Below are 24160 nucleotides of genomic sequence, written 5' to 3'. Positions count from 1 at the left end.
CTGACCTCCCGCACCCTAGAAGGTCCCTCAATGGGTGGCTGCTGCTCTCCGCAGACTTACTGATTGCTCAGGTCCAGAGCCTGTGGCAGGCGTGTAGGTGAGCCGGTAGTGGAGAACATGGCCACTTGGGGGTGTCCAGCTGACCTGAAGGCTGTTGGGAGTCTCCGAGGACAGAGCCAGGCTGGAGGGAGGACTTCTGCTTGCTGCAGCTAGCAACAGCAGAGGCAGTGTGGGGCTCAGGGTCCTCCACAAGGGGTCACTCTGCAGGCAGGGGACCTAATCTGTGCTGAACTGGGCACTCTGCTTCCCAACCTGCACCACGCCCCCATCGCTGCACCACGCCCCCAGTGCCACACCACATCCCCAGTGCCACACCACGCCCCCAGTGCCACACCATGCCCCCAGTGCCGCACCACACCCCCAGTGACACACCACATCCCCAATGACACACCATGCCCCCAGTGCCGCACCACACCCCCAGTGCCGCCCTAGGCTTCCCAGTGCGGCACTCAGATATCAGCCCCCACAGCAAGTCCTGCTGTCCCAGCACAGAGCTATCATCCATGCCTGGTGATTTGGACCCTTGGTCAACTCTGGAACACCTGTCCTCCACAGGAGCTCACTGAAGCCCCACAACTGCCAGCAGTCAGGCCCAGGGGTCAGGGACTTGTGGACTCTGCCTGCCAGTGGTTTGGGGTCTGAAGTCTCAGGGGAGTCTGGGTTCTCCTTTGGGTTGGTCCTGCCCCAATCTAGAAAAATAGAGAGAGGACTACCTACAGGGGGAGTAGTGGAGGGACACAGGGTCACTGCGGGCCCCGTCCCTGTAGTAGGCCAGGATGGTGATCTCGTACTCTGTGTGCTTCCCCAGGTCAGGCAGGACGGCTGTGCTCAGGGTTCCTGGGACAGAGATCTGGAGAAATGAGAGTCTAGGTGTTCACCGGCTCATGGAGAACCTCACGCTGGGGGCCTGGATCCCAGGCCCCGGGCAGAAAGGTGTCCCCAGGATGCAGAACTCGGGTGGGCACACGGGGCCCAAGCCCCGGCTTGGCCTCAGCACCTGGGGTGGGAGGGTCTCCTCTGAACAGCCAGCCTGCCCTCCCTACCGCACCTCATGGGCCTGCCCCTCTCCCAGGGGTGTCCACTTGATCTGGTAGACCAGTACGCCCGATGAGGCTGCCGCTGCCCACACCAGCCTGACTGCATCCCCTGGCAGCTCTGTCACCGACAGCTGGCTTGGGCTGGGGGCTTTCCCTGGAAAGTGAGGCAGCAGCTGGGCTTAGAGTGCTGGCCAGAAGCCAAGAAGGACACACAGAGGAGTATCCCTGAGTTCCAGGCCACTGTACCCTCCCCTCACACCTCTCCAGCCACTTGCCCCACCTGGCTCAGCTCTGGCCCAGAAGAGATGCTCAGTGGACGTGTGTTGATTTAAACGGTCCAGTAGAGCAGGACCAGCCCATCCATCTCGCGGCCCCAGACCTGACCTCCCGATACTCACTTGTGGTCACACGGCCAGTCAGCGTGGAGGAGCCTCCCCCAAGGTAGAGGCAGGTGATACGAACAGTGTAGGTGGTAGAGGAGAAGAGGGGTCCCAGAGCAGCCCATGTAGCATTCCCAGGAGCCTCTGTCTGTAGGGGGCATGGGCAGACCCAGTGGGCACCCAGAGCCCCTCTCAGGGCAGAGATCCAGGCCTGGGACCTGCAGCCACCACTACTCTGTGGCCCCAAAAATGCAGAAAATGGGGTGGACCAGAGACCCAGGAAGCCCCCCATAGACCCTGAAGTGGGGGCACCTACAGCTGCTCCATGGTGTCACTGCATGTACCTGTATTGATTCTCTACCTCATGTCCCTCCAGATCCCACTGGAGTCCCTCAGTGGACAAGGTGGGGCTAAAGACATGAGCCCCCAGGTCAGGTGTGGGGGACTGGGCAGTCGTGGGTGCGACACGCCAAGCAGGGAGAGGCCTGGGAGACTACATGGTGGGGCTGAGGGTTCTGGGCCCCCCCCCCACGGTCTGCACGTGCACCCTGGTCCCTCAGCAGCTCTCACCACACTTGAGCCCCAGGCAGGTCCTCTCACCTGCCCTGAGTGACCACCATCACTGGAGATGTAGCTGACCCTGACCAGGCGCATGGGCCTCTGGGTGCCCTCCCAGGACACACGGGCTGAGTCGTGGCTCACGTCTGAGAAGCCCAGGTGCCTTGGTGGGGCCAGGGCAGCTGCAGAGCACAGCCAGGCTTCAGGGGATGGCATGCCATCCTTGCCCCGTGCCTGAGGTGAGGATGGGAGGGGACAGAGAGGTCTGGGGCTCCTACCATGGAAGCCTCTGGAACCAGAGGGGACACTCACGGGTCCTGATGTGGATGCTCTGGGCCTCACTGGCCTCTGGCCCTCGCAGGCTCTGCACCAAGATCTGGTAGTCCCTGCCTGGTTCCAGGCCGTCCAACAGCACCTCAGGCCGCCCTACCTGCACCTGGGGAAGGGAACATGCTGTCCCTGTGCCCAGCCCCGCCCCCGATGCCCCCCCACCTTTCTCCTCCCCTGCCCCCAGGCGCACCTCCTTCTCTTCCTCCTTGCCCCCTGGGGAGGCTGATAAGCATCGAACCAGGTACTGGGTGGCCCCGGCAGAGGACTGCCAGGCCAGGCGGAGCGTCCTGGGTGTTGCTGTCACCAGGGTCAGTGCCCGCGGTGGAGGCAGGGGTGCTGGGGAAAGGCGACTGTCAGGGGCACTTTGGGAACATGGCATGTGCATAAATCATGCCCACTGTCAAGGGGGCCCTCCTCTAACCACAAAATGACTTCTCTAAGTCCAAGTTTAGATGTTCCTCGTAGGCAACATCGTGGGGCCCAGGAGTCTAAGCACTTTTCCAAACTTCACTGAGGCCAAGTTTGGGGGCTCGTGGCTGTTGGGGAGCTGGACCTCCCCGCAGGTCTAAGGCCATCTGCCCCAAGGTGGGGGGTGCAGCCTCCAGAGTGCTTCAGGGGCCTCCCAAAGGCCACGGGGTATGTGGTGTGGTGCTGTTTCTCTGAATGACAGGACACAGAGCAGAGAGAGGGTGCAGGGCTGGGCAAGGGGCTGAGCAGGTGGGGAGGGAAGCTGTGGTGACAGCTGCCCATCTCTGGATCACTGACAGCCCCTGCACCATCCGCTTTAACTGGGTACTTTGGTGGCATGTGGCTCCTCTATCAGTAGAACTGTTAAAGGAGCACTCCTGGCAATCCTTTGGCCATGTGACCTTAGCCATGTGCTGTGGCCAGGCAGGGTGGGGGCTCTGAGGACAATGTGAGCAGGGTAGCAATGGCTGAGGTGTGGCAACAGAATGAATGACTCTCCTGGTGTTCAGAAGAGGACACCAGGGTAGAGGGGCCCAGGGACTGAGACTTGTAGGGATGGTTCTGACCCAGGTTTGCCGACCGCACCTCCCTGCTGGTGCCAAGCCCCAAAGGGAGAGAAGGGGCCACATGCACCCCACCTACCTGTAGTCACCAGACCCTGCAGGCCCTTGCCAACCCTATCCTTGTAGACAGGGAGCACAGAGACCAGGTACTCGGAGCTGGAGGTCAGGTTGCAAAGCTGCACAGATGAGGCGGGCCCTCCAATCACCAGCTGAAACAGAACAGAACTGGGTGGCATGGGGCACAGAGGGACAGGGCACAGGGCAGGAAAACTGCTGGCAGGGGTGTGGATGTCTCCCTTCCTGCAAATCAGGGTTCCCAGCGTGGAGCAGAGCAGCAGCCTGCTCTGAGGGAGCATGGGCAGAAGACAATCACTTAACCCATCCCCTGCCAATCAAAGCCACACCCCTGGGTCCTCAGCCACCCCCAATGGCCCTGCTTGCAGCTTCCGCTGTGGCGCACATGAACAGGGCCAGCCTGTCTCAGCTCCCAAGCCCAGGGAGGCTGTGGCTCCCACCTTGACTCCAGCTCAGCCTTATCAGATTCCTGCCTGAGCCGAGGCTCGTGAACCCCGTCAGCTGCCCTGCTCCGTGTGGCTGGGGGAGGCCGGGATCCCTCTCACCTCTTGGGGGGGGCCACCCCTGGACGACTGCCACACGATCAGATACTCAAGGGGCAGCTGGGGGGCTGGAGTCCAGGACACGTGGACGCTGGAGGAGGTGATCTGGGTCAGGACCAGGCTGCTGGGCCCTGGGAGGGGTTCCAGGGCCGGAGCATCTTCTGGAGTGACTGTGGATGGGCAGGGTGGTGGTCAGGGCCCAAGTGGCCAGCTCTGTCTGCTTCCCTGGTGGCTACTGAAGAGGGACAGGAGGATCACTCCCCCAGGCCCTCCACAACAGATGCCCCAAGTGGGGGCTCAGGCCCCTCAAGGCTGTGGTGCACCACGTGGGAGCCATGGCCCCCTGGCCCTCTGCCCACAGCAGCTGGCAGGGCCTGGAAGGGTCCCACCCCCTCACCTGGGGCCCTGCTCAGGCTCCTGCCTTGCACCTTCTGGCAAATGAGGCGGCTGAGCAGTCCAGCTAGGGTGGCCAGCTGGGGGAAGTCCAGCACATTGTGCACAGTGATGTCCAGGGGCTGGGATGCCAGGACCTTCAGCTCTGCCTCATCAGCATTCTTCACACCTGCTCGGGGGCAAAGGAAGCAGGTTGCCACCTGGCTGGCTCCTCGTCCAGCTTGATGGAACTACAGAGGGGCCACATGCCTAGGACCCTATGGGGCCCAGTGAGAGACAGGACCAAGGCCAGGCTGAACCTCACCTGAGCCCATGCCAGGTGGGCCCTGGAGCTGGGCAGAGGGTCAGACCATATAGGTGCTGGGTGGAGTGCATATGAGAGACTAGGGGTTCCCAGGAGGACCCCCAAGTCTACAGTTTCTTCCCCATAGGACAGGGTTGAGTATCAGGGAGTGCAGAGGCATGACCCTCCTGGTGGCAGCCAGGGCAGGAGGTGGGTGGGTCGCCAGGCACAGAGGTGCTGGCCAGGTGAAGGATGGGCTTGCAGGCTGCTCAGTGAACACGGCACAAAACCTAGTAGGGTGCTGGCAGTGCCCAAGTGTGCAGGTGCTGGCTCCAGTGTACACCCCAGAGCAGGGATTTACTGCCTAGGCACCACAGCAGTGGAAGCTGAGGCCCTGAGGCCAGGCCCACCCGGTTCCACAGCCACGAGGGTGAAGCCAGGGTGCAGACTCATCTGCTCTCCAGAGCCTTCTAGCTGCGAGAGAACTCCAGCCCAAGCTGCACAGGGCTCACCCACAGCGAAGACGTCAATGTCCAGGTCCTTGAGGACGCGGGCAGCAGTGTGCACATCATCCTGGGACTTGCCATCCGTCACGAGAATCACCACTTTGGCTGCCTCTGGACGGAGACCAGCTGAAGGTTTCAGGTTCTGCCCCAGCACATGGGTCAGGGCAAGGCCTTGGGAGCAGTAGGAATAAACGGCAGGTGCTACTGGCTGTCAGTGGCTCTCGGGTGCCTCTTGGCCTTGGCTGTTCCTAGGCTCTCAGTTCATGCCCCGCCCCAGCAGTCTAACCCCACCAGGCTGAGGCACCCAGGAGCAGGAGGCTCCTCTTCTTCAGGAGGGCATTCATGGTCAGCACGGCAGCACCCAAGTCCATCTAGACACATGCAGGGGTGCCGCAGTAACTGTGAGGTCAGAGGGGCCACTCACTTTCAGCAAGATGTGGGAGAGAGGCCCACGTTTTTGCCAAAGACAACAAAGAGTGCTTCTGCCCTTCATGAAGGTATTTCCCCAGCTTCTCACAAGTTTTCAGGGTGTGAGGTGGACCAACAGGGCAAGCAAGGGTTCAGGGTCCACCCAGCAGACGTGGGGACAGGTGGTACCTGTGAACGTGTTCCCTCCCTTGTAGCGGAGGCCATGCACAGCTGCCAGCACCTCCCCACTGCTGCGGAAGGAGTTGAGGTCCCACTCGGTCTGGGGGTCTCCACTGTATTGAGTCAGGCCTGCAGGGAGGGGTTTTGGGTTGGGCTGTTTTGGGTCAGACCATGCAGGCCAGGACCCATCCTGAGGTTGCCGGCTCTGCACACAGCCTCCTGGGGTCCCCCGGGGATACAGTTTTGCAGGGCCCAGATTGGCCTGCTGGGGGCAGCCTATCCTGCAGACGAGGTTAGCAGCCCCAGTTGGAGCAGGGGGCTTGGCACAGGGAGTGGGCTGCGTGACCCGCACAGACCTCGGACTTCAGCCAGCAGGGAGCCTCTGCCTGGCTGTGGGCAAACCTGGAAGGCTAGGGCTTCCCTCAGCTGGAAAGGCCTTGTGAGGGCGGACCCTGGGGCAGGCTGAAGGGTAGTACCCACCTACTTGGACTTTATCGGGCCCAATCTCAAAGGGTGAGATGACACTGGCCAGGAAGTTCTTGACGTGCTGGAAGTGGCCACGGCCAATACTCCAGGACCCGTCCACCAGGAAGACCATGTCAGTGGGTGTGGGGGGAGTGCAGCGGAACTCAGGGCCAGCTGGGGCAAGAGGGGGTGAGATGCTGGGTGAGGCCCCTGAGCTGCTCTTGGTCTGGCTGCAGACCCCAGAACCACCTTCCCTGAGGTTAGCTGGGTCTTGAGGGGACAAGGGCTTGGAGGACTGCTGAACAGAAAATCCCATGGACACGCTGGTCAGTGCTCTCAGCCCCTCTGAACCCTCCAGAAGGAGAGCTGACTGTAGCCTTAGCTCTGGGGGCTGCGTCTGCCCTCCACTAGTGTCCACGCAGCCTGCCTCCCTACAGCCGAGATGTCTGCATCTGCCCAGGCCCAGATGCCCATGGGTTGGTTGCTGAGGGGTGAGGGGGTCAGTCCACAGACAGCTCAGGCACAGCCACCTGAGAATGAGGCAGTGCTGCTGCTGCCCAGAGGAGGCCAGCTGGGGCTTGTCTGGAGGCCCCACAGCTCCATGGAGACAAGGAACCCCTGTGTGGTTTCCCTGACAGTTGTGCAGGGACCATGCCAGGCAGGCTGGGCCCCGAGTCAGGCAGACTCCAGGGACTAGGCCCCCAGCATAGTTGATGTGCTCCACCCCTGGGGGTCAGACCACAGTGTGAAGCGGGAGGCCCAACCCCGCCCTTAGGGCCCTGGTGGGTGGGGTGTAGTCCGACAGGCCCCAAGTCACTGGAACACAGAGTGGAGGCACAGGGCCCTGGACACAAGAACTCCCTTGAGAGGGGTGGTGCCAAGGGTGACAGAGCCCTTCCCTCAGCTCCAAGCCCAGGGGCAGGGGCAGCCCCTCCCTCTGAGGAACCCATTGACAGGTCGAGCCTGGAGGCAACCCTACCATCCGGCCCTGCACCATGCCACAGAGCACCCACTTACCTAGCTTCTCTCTCTTTCTGGCCGGGGCCACAGAGTGGCTCTGCCTCTCCAGGTCCGGGGGATGTTGAGCGGGATCCTGCGCCACAGGGCCCCAGGACCAGTGCTGCTCAAGCTGCTGCTGACCCATACTGGGTATTCCTGGGGGTGGAGAGTCAGCTGCCACCTTCACCTCCCAGACCAGGGGGCTCCCAAGGGATCTGCTACCTCTGCCCCCAGTGCCTGGATTTGAGAGAAGCTAGGAGCACGACAGACAAGCTGAAGTTAAAGCTGGAGAGTGCTCTGTCAGACATAGGGAAGAACTTCCTGGCTACATGGTGAGAAACAGGAGATGCCCCAGGTTGCTCCCTTCCTCCCCAGCAGCTCACTCTCACTCCACTTTGACACACCGAGAATGGGAGGGTCTTGGCCTGGGGTGAAGGTGACTCTGGAGTCAGAGGCCTGCTCAGGATCTGGGGCTCCCCTGTGGGAAGGGGTGGGCTCCAGAGCTGCCCCTGGTGGCCTCTGGCTACTCTTGCCCAGGGAGTTACTCTTCAGGTCTTCAACTGCAGAGAGATGAGGGGCTGTCAGGACACCACCCTTGAGGCTGAGAGCTGAGGGCCTGCACACACACTCTTCCCAGGAGAGCACACAGTGGGCTCCACAAACCACCCTCTGACCCCGGGGCTGGGCAGAGACATCAGGAGCAGGAATCAAGACCCAGAGGCACCTCATGGAGTGAGCCAGGGTACCAACCCAGGTCTCGCCTCTCAGCCCAGAACCCTGGCATCCACGTCCACCCCAGACTGGGATCCAGGGCAGGACAGTGGACTTACTCATAAACTCCCTCCGTACCAGCAGGACAGGCCCAGAGCCAGTGAGCTTGAAGATCTGCAAGGTGTAGCCCTTGGAGGGGCTCAGGCCCCCCACAGTGGCCTTGGGGATCTTGGTAGTTAACATCACTTCCTGTTCCGAGTCCCCTGCAGTGGGAGTGGGAGAGCCATTGAGACCACCAAGGTGGGTGCATGTGTGTGCTTACATGCATGTGCAAATGCACACCTGTGTGCACGTGGGACAAGAAGCCTCGAGGCTGCCCCCCAGTTCCTCCCTGGAGGCCAGGGGAGAGAGGAAGGTGTGGTGTGAAGCCCTCTGTGGTGGTGGGGAGAACCTGAGGAAGCCGTCCTGGGACGAATGTCATATGCCCTTCTCTGAGGCCCCTCTTCTGAGGACAGCTGCAATCAAACATGGAAAACAAAGGCGGGACCCAAGAGGACCCTGGCCTCCTCAGAGGGCAGACCAGAACTCATGGCCAGGGCAGGCTGGGAGATGGCATCCAGCCTGCAGAAGTGCACAGAGCCTCTGGCCCCAGTGCCAGGACGGGAGGAGGAGAAGGGGGCCACATACACCTGGGGAGGGAAGCAGTGAGGACACGAGGACACCAGGCTCACTCTTGGCTGAGTGTCACGGTGGCATGAGGTGTGGGGGTATGCAGAAACAAAGGGGGCAGGTTCCGCTGTCAGCCACTAGCCTTTATTGAGCACTTGCTGTGTTCCTGGCCCCAGCCCAAGCACTTCAGGGGATCAAATTGTGGGGGCCTCACAACCTCACCATGCCCATCTTGCAGAGGGGGATCTAAGGCAACAGTGACCACCACAGCTACTCAGTGCAGAACAGGACTTAAACCCAGGAATGCACACCCTTGACCCTGTGATGGTCCAGCGCCCTTAACCTCAAGTGACATTTGATTGCCATGGTAAGTGTCACAGGGCACTGCCTATTTTGTGGAAGTGGTTTCCTGATAAGTGGGAAGATTTAACCAGTAATGTTTCCTTTCATTCTTGTCCCCTCCACCATGTCATGGTAGCGCCAGGCCCTCCAGATGACCACACCATGTTCTTGGGCTCCCAACCTCCAGGGCCATGAGCCACATAAGCTCCCAGTGCCTACATATGCTGTCACAGCAGAAAGGGACTGGACACAAGCCCACCAGCAGCAGTGTGCAACAGCCTACAACTGGGATGCCTGAGATTTGACGTGGGTACAGAGCTACGGGGTGTGGAGGGTGCATGGGAGTGCTGCTCTGAGGCTCTTGCACCCCTGGAGAAAGGCCACAGCTGCAGTGGACATAATGGCTGGGGTTTCCCAGGTGGCCACAGCAGGGTAAATTAACAGGTAACTTCTAGGCTGAGGGGACACCTGTCCACGTCCCACCCCTATTGACTAATCTTCACTTCACACACACACAGTCAGCAGCCATTGTTGGTGGCCCAGCACTACCGCCAAAGACTCTTGTCAGCGAATGTTCTCAGACTGTAATCTAGGGACCAACTTCCAGGCCACAGGAGACAGCATCACAGGGACGCCTCTGCAGAACAAGAACCCTGCATCTTGTTTCTTCTACAAATAAGTGTCAAGGAAAGAGCAAGAGGTGAACTACGCAAATGAGAAGTTACTTGAGACGTGAGAGCCCAACAAGATGTGTGGATTCTTAGGGGTCCCAATTCAGACAAGTCAACTGTAAAGGCTAGAAAATTAGGTTAGAAAACTTAAACAAACTAAATGTTTAACAATTCTGAAGCAGCAATATAGTGGGGTCATTTGAAGGGTAGTGGGCTGTTTTCAAGCCTGTTCTTTTACAGGACATACTGAAATTTTGAAAGACAAAATTACATGACATCTAGGATTTACTTTAAGATACCAGTGTATGGAGGGAGTTGAGGGCCAAAGTGAAGTGACAGTGGCTGCATGTTGGTAACTGGAAGCTGAGTCTCAGAATAGGGGTTCATTGTGCTACACTTCCTTATGAGTGTGTTCAGATTTTTCCATGAAAATATCAGCTCAGAAGTCAAGAAAGGAGAATAAAATCGACAATGAGAATAACAAAAAGGAAACAAATAGGAAGATGGTAGATTTAAACTCAAATCAATAATTTCACTAAACATAAATGGTTAAATTTTATCAATTAAGAGGCAAAAATTGTTGCACTGGATGAAGATGACGCCCTACATATGCCACTTAGAAGAGAGGTCAAGAGTGAAAGAACTAGAAAATATCCTTAATGTGAACACTACCTGCTGTAGCAGACTGACAGACAAAAGCAGGAATAGGGTGGAACACAGCTCCATAAGAGGCCCTCCACAGTGGACAGGTCCTGTCTGCCAGGAGACGTGTGGGTCCTGGTCATGTTGCACCAGACCAGGCCTCTGCATGTGAAACAAGACCTGTGGGGAACATGCCCACAGCCACAGTAGAGACCCAAAACGCTTCTCACTGACGAACCAGATAAATGGACACAAAATAAGTAATGACACAAGAAGCTTGAAACATGAAATAAATAGATGGGCTTAATGTGAGCACTGGAAAGTGTTACCCAGCAACTGCAAACTGCATGTACTTTCAAAGTCAAATGGGACATTAACCAAATTGACCATACGGGGGCCATAGAACAAGGTACCTTCCAACACATTAAAATCACATCAAGCATGTCTAACCACACACAATTAAGAAAGAAATTCAGAACAAAATGTAGGTAGAAAATCCCTCCTGTTTTAAAACCAAGAAATTTACTTGTAAGTACCTTATGGGTCAAATAAAATCGTCACAATAAAAATTAGTAGATATCTTAAATTGCATAATGACAATTTTACATATCAAAATATAGCTGCAAGCTGGGCACGGTGGTACACTCATCCCAGCAGCTGAAGCCAGTGGATCCAAGTTCCAGGCCAGCCTCAGTAACTTAGTAAGACCTTGCTTCAAAATAAAAAATTAAAAGGGATAGGGTTGCAGCTCAGTGGTAGGACACCCCTAAATTCAATCCCTAATACTGAAGAAAAAAAAAAAACCTTTAAGCAAGATATCTGCAAATCAACTCAGCAATACAGAATGAGGATGAAGAACACTGACCTAAGGGTTGTTGGGCTGGGTGTCCTGTGGTCTGAGCCTGCACTGGCCCTTTAGGCATCATCGTGGTCCCAGCTCTATTACTAGAGTGGACACTTGGGCCAGGCACTCTGCCCTTATTCAGCCCACATACTTATTGGCACGCAGAGTCCAGGCCATTCTGAAAGCCCCTAAAGGCCCCGAGGCTCATTTTGAGGAAATAGTCCTTGCTTAATATGTGTATACTGAGCACCTTCTGTGTGCTGTGTGCCAAGGATGCGGATGGGACACAGAGGTGTATGTGTCCTCAAGGGAGAGAGGAAAAGAACACAGAAACCATAGGGACTGCATTGGGGGTCATGGCCCACCATACAGGGGTGAGGCTCAAGAATGGAGGGGAGCTGCTGGCCTGCACGAGACAGTGACCACCATGCTGACACCCCAACACAGGGAAGGAATCAAGGAGGAGAGAGGTACAGACCCCTTACCTGCCATGGGCTTCACCTGCACCAGGTAGCCCAGGCCACTCCCCACTGACTCTCTCCACTTCATTTGCAGCCGGTCCTCAGGCAGCACAGTTAGCCTTAGGTGGCTGCTCACTGCGGAGACAGGAGGGGAAGGTCAGCACTAACACCGGTGCCCAGCCAACCTCCTCCTCCACTGTGCCCAGCTGAGAGGAGAGTGAGGAGGATCTGCCTTGAGATCTGAGGGGCACTGTCTCATCTTGGGGGCTCTGGAGGGACACGGTGTACCCTGGGCATCTGAGGCCTTGTCCCCTGGGGAGCTCACAGGGAATTGCCTGCCTGGGGGCTGAGAACCAGCCCTCCTGTGGTCCTCAGCAACAGGACTGCACTGGCAGCTTCTGTGAGAGGAAATAAAATCCTGCCCTGGGGTGCCTCTGACCCCTGAGGTTGTGCCGAGGAGGGCAGCAACCTTGGTGACAGAGGTGCCAGCCCCCAGGGCATTGTGGCAGCCTGGGGTTTCCCAGTTGCCAATCAGTCTCAGGAGAAGCAGCTGTGCCTGCAAACTCCCTAGAGTTGTCAAGGTCACTACCAGATTGACTCATTCCTTGGGGGCACTCTGGGTGCAGAGTCCCCACCCAGATGTGTGTGCACATGATGGCTGCATGCATGCACACGCACGTGCAGCCTCAGCCCCATGCTAGAGAATGACTCCTGCTGGGCAAGAGGGGTGCCCATGACTGGTGGGAACAAGAGGGGCAGTGTGGGCCGGAGCTGACCTCCCAGGGAACTTCTGGCCTCTAGGGAGTGAACAGCTATTTTTGGAAACTGGGGACAGAGATGGGCCTCTTCTGGCTGCCACACCGGGAACTGGAGTGCATGGGCCAGGCAGGGGACACCCAGCAGACACAATAACCCATTCAGAACAGGAAGCAGCTGAGTTGGTCTCTAGATGGGTCCAAAGGGTCCTGGATGCCTGGGAAGCCTCCTGATGAAAGGCAGGATGTGTGGGGATGAGGAAGGGGCTCTGAATCACCAGCTGTGGGCAGAGCCCCACTCTTGCCCATGAAGAGCCTTTTGTTCCTCCACTCTGCCTCTGATATGTTGGGGGCCTGCCCAAGCTTCCACCCTGGGAGAACCTGCACTAGACAGGGTGATGTCCCTGCCTTCACCTGAGCACATTGTCTTGGTAGAACTGCTTTGTGACTTGGCTCAAACTGACAAGGGAGGCTCCTTTCTAACTGAAATCACAGTCCCTGTCCAAGATTTATCTCTTTGGGTTATTCTGAGCAGGAAGAGCTAAGGTCAGTCCAGGTGCCTCCCCACCAGAGAGTACTGGCTGGGAAACCAGAAACCGGCAGGGCCCCAGACCAGACCTGGGTTCGAGTTGCCCCATGGCTCCATGGTGGGCAGGTGGGAAGTGGGGCCAGATGTTGAGGTTGACCCAGAACCTGCAGATGCAGACAGGGACAAGGGGCCACCAAGAATGAGAACAGCAGTTCGGGGGTCACTTCCACCTCGCCAGGGAAGCAAGGTCCCCGCATGAACTGAGTTACAGTGGTTCTGTTGACAGAAACTCGCCTCCCAAAACCCACTGGACCAGTACTTTTCCAAGGAGGCACCTCCAGCACACACCTTCCCCAGGCCCATGTGCTGTTCCCCAGGGGGTCAACACTGAGAAGCTGACAGCAGACAGGTGCAAGGGCCAAGTGGAGGTGTCCCTGCCCCACCCAGAGCCCTCAGAGGACAGTGCAGGAGAGGCAGGGGCCCCTTATCAAGATGTGTGCTGTCTGGAAACCATGCTGAAAGGCAGTCACGACATAGCTAAGCAAAACAGGAATGTGACAGAGAATGAACAACTGCAGAGAGGAGGGGATGAAAAGAGAAACAGAAAACACAAAAGCACCCCAAGGCCGGGGGAGACTGCAGGCCATCGTGACGCTGAGGTGACTCACGGGAGCGAGTCCCCTCCGCCTGCCTGCTCTGCCGTCACTGCCTTTTAACCGAGCAGCCTTGACTCTGAGAACACTTGCTAGAAGGAAGCCAAGAGCCCGCCACAGAGGACTTGTCCTGCAGGGGTGGGGACTGTCCCCAGGACCCCCTTACCTTGTCCCAGCCCATGTGCCAAGGTGGTACCCAGCCACAGCCAGAGGCAGATGTGGAGGTGGGCTCGGGGGCTCATGGTGCACAGCCTGTGGGAGGAGAAGCTTTGACTCTTCACTTCCACCCACCCGTCAGTCCCCACTGACCACCCAGCCAGAATTTGTCCTCCGTGCCTCTGTGAACCACGCGGACAGGTCCCACAAACCCTTCTGGGGGCCCAGAGGCCAGTGACCTTTGGATGCTGTTCCCTGCTGCCACCCAAAGCTGAGGCTGCACTCGGGGCCTTCCCATCTTGCTCCTGGTATTCACACCCACAGTGGATGCACACAGCTAGAGGACTGAGTGACAACAGGACCTTGAACCCCCCAGCTGCCCCTCGCCCCAAACTTATGGTGGCTATGGACTGCTGCTTGTGGGGGTCCTCAGGCTGGGGATATCGTCTGAACATTGGACACATGGAGGGTCTCTGCCAGGCCCAGCCTCAAAGCAGAAAGGGTATCTGAGACATTAGGAGGTGAATGAGAACAGCAGCAGGTGCTTCTGGGACAGCACCTGCCAGGCCTGTGTGAATGCGGAGAGCCTGGGAACAAAAGTCAGACAGGGTACCCAGAGGGCAGACAGTTGAGATGGCCAGGGTGACCTAGGGACTGCTACAGGGGTAGGGAGGGGCCAGGGCACAAAAACAACCTGGTCTGGGATATGCGAGCTGAAGCAACCTGTCCCCAGGACTGGTTGACAGACCCATGCTGGCTGGCTGGGATGAGGGCCCTGACCAGCACACTGACTCCAGCCTTAGGGAAGAGGAAAGCACTGCTCACAGATGAGGCCCCGATCCTTTGTGCTGAGCAGAGGGCAGGTGACAGCACAGCCCACAGCCTCCATGGTGGGGCCAGGGTCCTCCTCCATGTCCTGATTGACCCAGACCCTCCAACCCCATCCAGCTGAGCAGCAGACCACCCACTGCACACCTCTCTCAGCTTGTGCTCAGGGGTATCCCCACCAAGCAACATCCCCCCACCCCAAGGGAAGACCCTGCCTGTGGAAGGGCTGCTAGCCACACAGCCCCATCCTGGACCTTATCCCCTTCCTGGGAATCGCACCAAATCTGGGGTGCCAAGCCAGTACTGAGCAAGCAACATAAGGAGACCCTGGCACCAGTAGCCTGGAGGAGAGGCAGCTATGGGCTGGGTCCTATCTGGCCACAAAGGATCCAGCAGGACAGCCCCCAGCACTCCTAAGCCCCTGAACTCCACCTAAGCCTGAAACCTCCACACCCTTTCTGCTGGGTATCACCTTCCCTGTGAGAAGGGTCAGTGAGAGCTCAGCTCAAGATAGCCCCAAGTCCCACCTAAAAGCTCATCTCCTATCCCAATCTTCCTGAAAGGCCAAGGGCACCCTCACAGACCTGAGTGGTTCCCCTGTCCACTCAGCTGAGGACTGCAGGCAAGTCACCAACCTCCTCCTGCTCCAAGCACGGTGTCCCTCACTCCCCAGGGCCTTCTGATCCACTCTGGTCCTGCTGTGGCCACAGTTAGGACAGGGCTTATGAAAGGCCCCGCCCCCAATATTCAAGCCCTGCCACCACCAGTCCCCACCCTCCTCTGTGCTGATGCCTGGGGCATAACCAAGGAGAGACAGTGGTCCCAGCACAAAGGACCCCAGTGTACATTCAGGGAAACTACCAGGGATAGCAAGTGCTAAGCACCTTACTCCTCATTCCCTGAGGGCTCATCCCCTGAAGAGGAGCTCACAGGTGAGGCCACCACATGCAGCCCTGGGCACTGGATGTTAGGGCTCTCTGGCAGCTTATCTGAAGGGCAGAGGCTGGAAGAGCTCTCAGGCTGCCATCAGGGAAGAGACCACCCAGCCTCGAATACCTTCCCTCCTCCTGTGTGCCCCAGGACCCTCCACTCTGCACGGGTCTGGCGAACACTGCCCCCAGTGAAGCCCCCCTAGTACCTCTCAATGGCTCACAGTTCCCCTGCAGGCCAGCCTGTGACCAGTACGTAAGTGGACCCCCATCTCCCACCAGACCCAACAAGAACTCAGTCTATCTGTCCTGGGCCATGTCCCTGAAGATACTCTGTGGAGTCAGGGGGAGGTTAATATCTGTAGTCATAGCCATTGTGGGGTCCCCAAGATCTTGGGGGCTGGGGTAGGCTGCTCAACCATAGCTGTCCTCCCCCAGGAGAGGTCTGGGAGTCACACCCAGCCCCCAGCTGCCTGGCCAGTGCCCACTACAGGACAACCTGCTTCCCTGATGCCTCACTGATACGACCCATGTCTCCATGACAGCCCAATAGCCCCAGGCCCTCAGCAGGGACTGCAGAGATGGCCCAACAACCTCAGGCACTTCTGGCTCACAGCTATGTGAATTCATGTGGGGAGTCCTGTGCCTTTTCATCCCCAGACCTGCCCAGAGATCCCTCAAAGCTCCTACAGTGCCCTTCAGACCTTACTGTCAGGTGAGCTCTGGGGTCACATGCCAGGGACCCCTCTTCCTCTATCCCACCCATGGGGGTAGGGTAACCCCAAGGGCCTGAAGGAAAAGCTCCCATGGACCCTCAACCCTCCCACCACCTGGCTGGAACAGGGCAGGACCAGTCCTCCTTCCAGCTGCCCCTCTTCATTCATCACGCCAATCCTACCAGGCCATCTTCAGCTTGGTTTTTCTTCCTGCTGGGCAGCACCTGGGCCCTGCCAGCATGGGTTAGTTGGGGCTGGGGGTGACAACACAGTTGAATGGGTGTAATGAAGGGCTGTCCAGTGGCTGCTCAGAATGCCAATCTATTATTAGGAACTCAAGAAATGGCCCTGAGGTATGTACTAGTCAGGCTGGTGCCTAGGGTGAGAGTAGGCATCTGGGATAAACAGCACAGGCCCACGACATGGACATATGCTGCCTGGGAGGTCTGCGGCAACCTCACTGCCCCCTCTAGGACTACACTCCATCAGGTTCCCATCCACCCATAGCCCTGTAGGAAGCGACCCTTTAGGGCTCACCAGGGTCCTGCTCCCATGTGCTTTATGGAACTCCCTTTGGTGAGGGATCAGACTCAGCAAAACAGTCTGTCCTCTACTGTGAGGGGTCTTGGTAGTGGCCTCAGTGCTTCCTAGAAGCAAGCTTAAATGGGGACCAGGCAGCAGGTGCCATCTTCCACTCCCAACAACCCCAGGGCAGATAGCCCATTTCCTAAGGAGTGCTGGTATACACTGCAGGCCCTGAACCAGGGCACTCCACCCTTTGCACCTGGGGATAGGCCTTGGGACAGGGATGCAAGCTGTGTCCAGAGCTCAGGCAGCTGAGGCAGGCTGCTCCCCCAGTGATGAGTGGTGGACAAGGACGGACGGGGACACACACACACACACACGGCTCAGAAGTCCTGAGACTGGCCCTCTACAGAGCCACATACCTACCTAGCAGAGCTCTCCAAATGGAAGGCCCATCTCAGACCCAGATAGCTACAAACCCTCAAGGTGGACACACCTAGGACCTGGTGGCCTTGCCAGCACTGTGACAAGCACAGCTGTGGCAGGGCACGGCAGAGCGCACACAAACCACACAAGAAGCACCAGGTGCATGCACTGCTGGTAAAACTGAGGGTCAGTAGGGGGCGGGGGGTCCGAGGAGAGGCCCAGTGGCCCTCCCACCAGGCACGCAGCAGCAACCCATGGTGGGTCTTGTCTGCAGGGAACTAGTGCCTCCAGTCCCCAAGCTTGTGCTGCACTTGCTTCACAGTCCAACAGGCTCAGGGCCTGGGTGGGCTCCACTGCGTTCAGTGAGACCCCAGTACCACTGTGCAAGGAAGGGCACACAGGAAGGAGAGCCATGGGTGCAGCCACCAGTGTAGTGACCCTCCAGGTGCCTGGGACAGGGAAGAGCTGACCATGGTGGACACAGCAAACAACAAAACACTGGCCAGAGTTGTTCCTGGGAGCAGGATCTCCAGGGAGGGCCTGGAGCCTCACCTGCCCTCTTGCCAGCCCCCAGCAGGATCCTCACAGCAGGATAGGCAGGGGCCAACCTGCAGAGCCTGCTACCTCAGCCTACTCTGCTCATTTCTGAGGTGTCTGGGGTATTCCAGGATGGGAAAGTTCAAGGGCTGAGGCCAGAGCCCACTGAGCCTCAAGCAGCTGTCTGTGGAGGGCTTTTCTGGCAAATTGGGCTGGAAAGGGCTGACAGGATGGCCAGAGGTCCCAACAATGAGCTTCAGAGCAAAGGCCACAGGAGATGTGGACCAGGCCAGGGGCTGGGCAGTAGTACAAGCTCCAGTACTGCCTTCGGCATGTCCATCTCTGAAACTCCAGGCATTTTCTTCAAGGAAAAAAAAAAAGGAACCAGCTCAATTCTTTAAAGGTAAAGAGCACTTCCACACAGACTGGACAGCCTGATGGTGCCGGGCAAGGCTGTGGCCCTGGGGCCTGCCCCCAGCAGCAGCAGTGAGCCTGGCTCTCAAAGACACCTGGTCCCCAGGTCTGATGAGCCTGAGAAGCTGCCCCGTCCTGGAGTCCCAAGGGGCGTGTGCACAGTGGGCACGTGCACAGCAGGCATGTGGCCTTGGAGAGCGCGATCCCACATGTAAACCCCCCTGCAGCACCAACAAGTCTGGCCTGAGACACTACCTTTGTGCTGTGGCTGCTGTTTCTTGGGTCAAGAGGAAGGAGGAACTAGGATGAGGGCAAAGTGCAAATACAGCAGTCGCCCTGGTGGGGCTAGGAACTGAGCTGAAGGCCCTACCAGTTCTGGTTGTCCCAGCCATCATCTGCTGCCACAGACGGCACTGCCCTCTTGGTGGCCTTGGCCCTGCCCTCACCACCAGCACCCTCCCAGCTCTCCCATCCGTCGCTGTTGCTGTTCTTGTTCGAAGCGGAGCCCGAGCCCCACACATCCCAGCTGTCCGAGCTCCTCCGCCCTGTGGAGGCATCTGCGCAGGTCCAGCTGTCGCTGCTCGGGGACTTGGCCTTGGGGGGCTCGGTGCTCCCAAAGGTCTCCCAGAAGCTCTGGTCTATGGTGCCACTTGCGAAGGTGTCCCCACGGCTGTTTTGGTAGCTGTGGCCCTCCAGGGGTCTTTATAGAGAGAAGGAGGAACTCAACAGAGATGGCAACACCACACTCGAGCCATTGGTGGCCCAGGCTGCCCAGCTGGGGTGACTGCTCTGTGGGCCCAGCCCAGTGCTCTGCCTAGAAGGGGCTGCTGGCCCCACCAAGCACTTCTTAGCCATGCTTGCTGCACCAGCACCCACCGGGGGGGGGAGTGTTACTCTCACTGTAGAGCAGAGGGAAGTGGGCTGGGGGAGGGCCACTCTGGGGATGGGCACAGAACCCACCAGAGGACTCAGGCTCTTGCTGCCAGAGCCCACACTTTGTCAGTCACTAGAACTGGAGGCTATTTACCAAACAGTAAATCAGGGAAGTGGCTTCTGCCCATGAGCAGGGGCACTGGGAATCAGGATGCACTGAGAGCAGAGCCCTGTGGACACAGCGCCTAGCAGAGGCAGGTCCCTAGGTTCAGGACGCTAATTGCCTCTCAGAAAGCCCATGAATACTGGGGCCAGGGCAGTGCCGTGAGACACAGGATCCTGGGTGGGGTCATGGCATACCTACCTGTCAGAGGGGTCTTCTGCCTTCCCAGAAAAGAAGGTGGTGACGTCTCGCCACCCCTTACTGCCAACTCCCTGGACCTGGAAGACAGAGAGGAAGGCTAGCCAGGGCCCTTCTCTGCATAGCACAATGGCTCCAGGGTCCTCCGACACAAATGAGAACGTGCACTACTGGGAAGACCTGACAGAGTTCAGAAATAAGGGTGCCACGTACCACACTACGCACACAGCAACACACAGTGCCCAGGCCCCACGCGGAAACTGCTGCTGGCTGGCTGACTTTCTGCAGAACTGGGGACTGAACCCAGAGGCGTGTTTCCACTTCACTGCATCCCTAGCTCTTTTTATTTATTTTCTAGTCAGGGTCTTTCTAATTGCCAGGTGGCCTTGAACTTGCCATCCTCCTGCCTCAGCCTCCTGAATCACCGGGAATACAGGCATGCACTACGTGTCACCATCCCCTACCTTCCTCACGGTTCATCCTAAGCAAGCTATTTGCTGTTGGAGATGGGACCTTGTGTGGACAGTGAAAAGCAATGGCCTTCACGAGCTCACAGTCCACACTTGGGAGGAGAAAGGAGACATGAGTGAAAGCTGCTGGCCAGCTCAGCCTTAATCATGGTGGATGGAAGGTCCCCAGTGGCTTCCCCAGCCCAGGGCCCCCAGGCTGGGCACCAAGACTGCACATACACCCCACACAGCCCCTATAGAAGTTACGGGGCTGGCAATAGCTCGAGACAGGCATTGGCACTTACCAAGGGAAAGGCCAGAGGCAGCAATAAGAAGGGAAAAAGCAATAGGTCAGTGGCTGCCAAATCCCCATCAGTCAAGCTGTTTCCATATTCCGCAAGCCCTTGGTCACCAGAAAATAATGGCCAATGCTTCATGGTTTCGTGAGGCACAATGCACCAGGCCTCCTCCCCCACTGTGGGGCCCATGCTAGGGCCTGGAATATGGAGACTGGCTTCACCATGCCCACACACCAGGTGGGACTGTCCTACCTTGGATGCCAACTGAGAGACCCCACTGGACACATCATCAAAAATCCTTCCCTCTTTCACCTGCACAGATCAAAAGGCATCATGGGGGGGGGGGGGAAACTTAGGGGGGGTGCGGTTTGCCAGTGTGAGACCCCTGGATCTGTCACGGGGATGACTATCATGTACAGTCCCACAAAGGAGACAACCCCAACTCCTTGGTTTCCTGGGACCATATCAGTACCAGGACTCCACAGAAGGGCATCTCCTGCCCCAGCTGCTCTGTGGGCTGCGGGCCAACCCTTACACTCAAGCCTGAGGACAGGCTCGTCCATGCCTATGGCTGGGCTACTGGGGTGTGAGGCAGACAGGAGGTGGGCTCAGGACTAACTGAGCTGAGAGGGGTCCCAGGGAGGGATGGAGGAGGCTGCTGGGCCAGAGGAACAGGCGGAAGCGGGGCCTCACAGGTTCAGGAACAGGTGGTCTGCAGCCCCCAGCACATGCCCACATTCCCTAGCAACAGAGGGTCTGGTGGGACAATAAGCACTTGGCCTTTGGTGCTGCTCTACCTTCTCCTGCGCAGGCTTGAGGACGTTCTCGTTCAGGGTGTGGCCTAGCTCCGAAGCCTGTGGAAAAGGACATAACGTGAGCCCGGCAGCACATGCCATCGCACATGGCTAACACACAGCCCAACACAAGTTCTGCTAACAGAGAGGAAGGCAGCCAGATGTGGGGCAGGGTCACAGCAGACAGGAGACACTGCTGAGGAAGGCGTTCCCTAGGCCCCAGCCTGCTTGCCCAAGGGAGCAACCTCCTCGAGCCCATGCTCTCGTCATGAGGACAGTGGGCTGGCAGTGGCAGGCTGTCTGCGGGGCCCTGCCTCCTCTCCTAGGAGCGGACTTGGAGGCACACCAGGAGGGGAGGTTCAGGCAGAAGCAGAGGAGAGCCACCGAGGAAGGACAGGCCTCTAAGAGACAGAGCTGCCTGGGGTGTGGCATGAATTCCCTGTTCTGGCAAGGCCAGAAAAAGCAGACAAAAGACATTAGGGGGAATGACTACACACACAGAAGGGTCCTCCCCAGCAGAGTGAGATTTCTGAGATGGTTTGGGTGGAGCTAATTGAACCTAATGAAAACCACAACAAGCCTCATTTCCTGGGACTTCCCCAGGTCCATCCAGCGCACAGGATCTGGCCCTGGAGGGGAAGCTGTGGAATGACTCCAGCCCAGGGAGGTAGAAGCGCAGCATACAGGGAGACAGTGCAGGGGACAAATGCGGGCAGAGTGAAGCAGATTCCCAGCAGATGTGGGTGGCATGCACCAGCAGATATGGGGCTTTACCGGCTCAGGCTGCTGCTTGTAGCCCCAAAACTTGACCCAGACGGCACGGAGACAGGAGAGCAGGAAGAGAGCGGATGGGAGGAGCAGTGTTTAGCACACCAGGCAGCAGAGGGCATACCCTCGGCTGAACTGTTCTGATGGTGGCCCTGGGAGGGTGTCCCCAGGCCTCGAACCAGCCTGGGCCAGGGTCTTGATGGACACTTTTCTGCTCCAAACTCACCACATTCCAGAATTCAGGAGTGAGACTCAGAAGCCTGACACAGGCTCTGGGACAAAGTGAGGACACGATCCTGGTGGGCACAGCTAAGGGTGTGCAGCAAGAACCCCTCCGAGGAGGAAGTGCCCACAGGCAGTGAGTGCTGCAGGCCAGAGGGCCTCCTGGGAACTGGACTCCTGGTGTTAGCCAAAGGGCAGACCCTAAAATCCTGCCCAAAGCACAGTGGAGGACAGCCCTGAGCACCTTGTGGCTTGCTGGAGCCACGCCAGGCGATAAAGATAAAAGAAATGAGGGGTAAGCCCCCCATGGGCTGCATTGCTAAGCCCTGGGCCAGCAACCTGCCACACACTGGGCAGTCCCTGGCAGAGGCAGCCTCTGGTCCCCAGCTGAACTGCGCAGACACTGAGGTGACCCCACTGATGACATGAGGCCCTCTGAGCCACGATCCCAGCTGGGACCCAGGCACAGGGCCAGAAAGCTTCCAGACAGTACATGTGATGGCATCCATCAGAGTGTTTTAAACCTCAAAACTCTTTACCTTTTGACTTGCTTGGGATCCAATTTTTGTAGCCTGAAAGGAAAAACAAAGACAGGTCTTCTGAGTCAACAGTCTGAACCCTGACCATCATGCCTCAGCTCCTGATGGCTACCTAGACTGCCAGCACTGACCCAGCAGCAGCTCCGAGGTACCCAAAAGAGCTGCAGAGAGGCCAGCCCCTCATGTTCCTGGGCCACGCCAGGCTGGGCGAGCCACAAAGTGGCTCCATCCTCCCAACACAGAAGCCAGGTCAGCAGCCAATCAAACTGTCTTCTATGGGCCTTCCCACTACCTTAGCCCCATCCGCCCTGATGGAGGGGCAGCTCGGGACCCAGCACCCCAACTGCTGACACTTAAAGAAAGCAGAAAAAGCCTGGCCACAGATACCCAGGCTGGAAGTCACCTGGACCTGCCTGGCTTCATCCCTTCTTTAGAAATAAGAAGTGGAGACCCCAGCAGGAGCCAGCAACTGCCACGTGGCAAAGCAACAGTGAGCCAATCCAGAGGCTCCAGTTGTGAATGCTGCTGGCCTGTCTGCTCTGGATCAGTGGGCAAAGCCACCTTTGTCCCTGTTCCTCTTGGAGCCATGGCTATCTGGGCAGCCCCATGCCCAGAGCCCCTGTACCTGTCCAGTTCAGGCTGCTCCTTCCTCAGCACTGACCAGGGCATTGTGGGGCCCGGCATGCTTCCCACACAGCACTGTTGTCTTGCCCAAGTCCCCAGCTTTTCCCCTGATTTCAAGCAGAGGCGAGAGGGAGACCCTAACCTATCCAGCATGACTCTGAAGACTGGGAGGCAGAATCTGGGGTACAGGCACCCATGACCTACTCGCTGGGACAGAGTGGAGTCTGGGGACCATAAGGGCAAGTTGACTTCTGCAGGCAACTGGTCCCTGCCAAGGAGACACTTGCCACTACAGTGAGGACTCCCAGGCAATCTGCAGTTGCCAGGGCCCAGGCTCTCAGCTGAGGCCCAGTGCACGGTTAGAGGTCCCAGGAGCCTGTCTCCCGGGCCTCCAGGCCAGTGGTGGCCAGCATGCATCCTGAGGTGACTTACACCCTCTTTAGCTGCAGAAGCAAACCTGCTGGCTCCCGTGGTAAAACTGCTCCAGCCCTGAGAAAAACAAACAACAAAAAAACACGTCAGGTTCAGAGCCTGTGCACAGCACACTGACCATCCAGCAAGGGTTTCTGCACAGAAGGACTCATGGAGGGCACCTCAGACACCTCTGCAATCCCTACTCTGGGCAGAAAATGAGGTGCCTGCTTCCGTGGCACCACTGCCCCAGCTGCAGTGCTCAGCACCCAGCACACATCACAAGTGGTCACCACGAAAGAACTCAGGAACTAGCCTGCCACAGGGCAGGGCCGCCAAGCCCCATGTGCTCAGTTCATGCCAGTTACTCTGCTTGCTCCCTCTGCCTCCTGTAGAGGAGCAAACAGGGGTGGGCAGAGGTCACAGGCCTCCATGTAAGTCAAGGCTATTTTCTCCTAAGCCTTCCAAGCTAAATCAAAGCTCTTTACAAAAAAACATGTCATCGAATCACAGCTACAGGCTGGGGACGTAGCTCAGTGGCTGAGCACGAGGACCCTGATTCAAACCCCAGAACTATGAAAAAAAACAAAACAAAAAAAACACCAGCTTACCCTGCTCCAGGTGGAAAGCAGGCAAAACCTGAGATAACTGCATTCGGCTGTCTTCCCAGGGAGACATCAGCAGAGGGGAAACCAATGACAAAGTGACATACTAGAGGGGTATGTCTTTGTAAACACCCACAACGGGCTTCAGGCTAAAATCTAC

At 57.8% G+C, this 24160-nt stretch overlaps 2 protein-coding genes across 38 annotated transcripts in view; both read right to left on the bottom strand.

The window, feature by feature from the left end:
- Nucleotides 1-18174, bottom strand: part of Col20a1 (collagen type XX alpha 1 chain) — a 37129-nt gene extending 18955 nt beyond the window's left edge. For 17 of the 27 annotated variants that reach the window (XR_013439923.1, XR_013439922.1, XR_013439924.1 and 14 more), the window contains exons 1-19: nucleotides 13691-18174; nucleotides 12961-13035; nucleotides 11612-11722; nucleotides 8078-8221; nucleotides 7652-7807; nucleotides 7266-7403; nucleotides 6264-6422; nucleotides 5793-5912; nucleotides 5202-5396; nucleotides 4411-4575; nucleotides 4017-4183; nucleotides 3476-3605; nucleotides 2556-2701; nucleotides 2348-2471; nucleotides 2078-2217; nucleotides 1496-1625; nucleotides 1109-1251; nucleotides 778-910; nucleotides 61-209 (exon numbers count right to left, since the gene is read on the bottom strand). Coding sequence is in view for 24 of the 27 variants with exons in the window: in XM_078052159.1 (XP_077908285.1) it covers nucleotides 61-209; nucleotides 778-910; nucleotides 1109-1251; nucleotides 1496-1625; nucleotides 2078-2217; nucleotides 2348-2471; nucleotides 2556-2701; nucleotides 3476-3605; nucleotides 4017-4183; nucleotides 4411-4575; nucleotides 5202-5396; nucleotides 5793-5912; nucleotides 6264-6422; nucleotides 7266-7403; nucleotides 7652-7807; nucleotides 8078-8221; nucleotides 11612-11722; nucleotides 12961-13035; nucleotides 13691-14144 (2979 nt within the window). In the remaining 3 variants the exon portion in view is untranslated. The remainder of the gene's footprint in view (nucleotides 1-60; nucleotides 210-777; nucleotides 911-1108; nucleotides 1252-1495; nucleotides 1626-2077; nucleotides 2218-2347; nucleotides 2472-2555; nucleotides 2702-3475; nucleotides 3606-4016; nucleotides 4184-4410; nucleotides 4576-5201; nucleotides 5397-5792; nucleotides 5913-6263; nucleotides 6423-7265; nucleotides 7404-7651; nucleotides 7808-8077; nucleotides 8222-11611; nucleotides 11723-12960; nucleotides 13036-13690) is intronic. The other 10 variants (XM_078052164.1, XM_078052165.1, XM_078052146.1 and 7 more) reach the window with 10 other exon arrangements.
- A 137-nt stretch (nucleotides 18175-18311) lies between these two features.
- The window catches only part of Arfgap1 (ARF GTPase activating protein 1), a 12930-nt gene continuing 7081 nt past the window's right edge, over nucleotides 18312-24160 (bottom strand). For 2 of the 11 annotated variants that reach the window (XM_013358658.4, XM_078052178.1), the window contains 7 exons: nucleotides 23417-23473; nucleotides 22361-22393; nucleotides 21606-21635; nucleotides 20835-20891; nucleotides 20290-20349; nucleotides 19293-19369; nucleotides 18312-18755 (listed from right to left, as the gene is read on the bottom strand). In XM_013358658.4, coding sequence (XP_013214112.1) covers nucleotides 18422-18755; nucleotides 19293-19369; nucleotides 20290-20349; nucleotides 20835-20891; nucleotides 21606-21635; nucleotides 22361-22393; nucleotides 23417-23473 — 648 coding nt within the window. In that variant the 3' untranslated portion in view covers nucleotides 18312-18421. The remainder of the gene's footprint in view (nucleotides 18756-19292; nucleotides 19370-20289; nucleotides 20350-20834; nucleotides 20892-21605; nucleotides 21636-22360; nucleotides 22394-23416; nucleotides 23474-24160) is intronic. The other 9 variants (XM_078052174.1, XM_078052177.1, XM_013358659.4 and 6 more) reach the window with 7 other exon arrangements.

This window comes from Ictidomys tridecemlineatus, chromosome 5, assembly GCF_052094955.1.
Source record: "Ictidomys tridecemlineatus isolate mIctTri1 chromosome 5, mIctTri1.hap1, whole genome shotgun sequence".
Lineage (NCBI taxonomy): Eukaryota > Metazoa > Chordata > Mammalia > Rodentia > Sciuridae > Ictidomys > Ictidomys tridecemlineatus.
The sequence above is the reverse complement of the archived record's forward strand: the minus strand, read 5'-3'. Positions and strand labels throughout refer to the sequence as shown.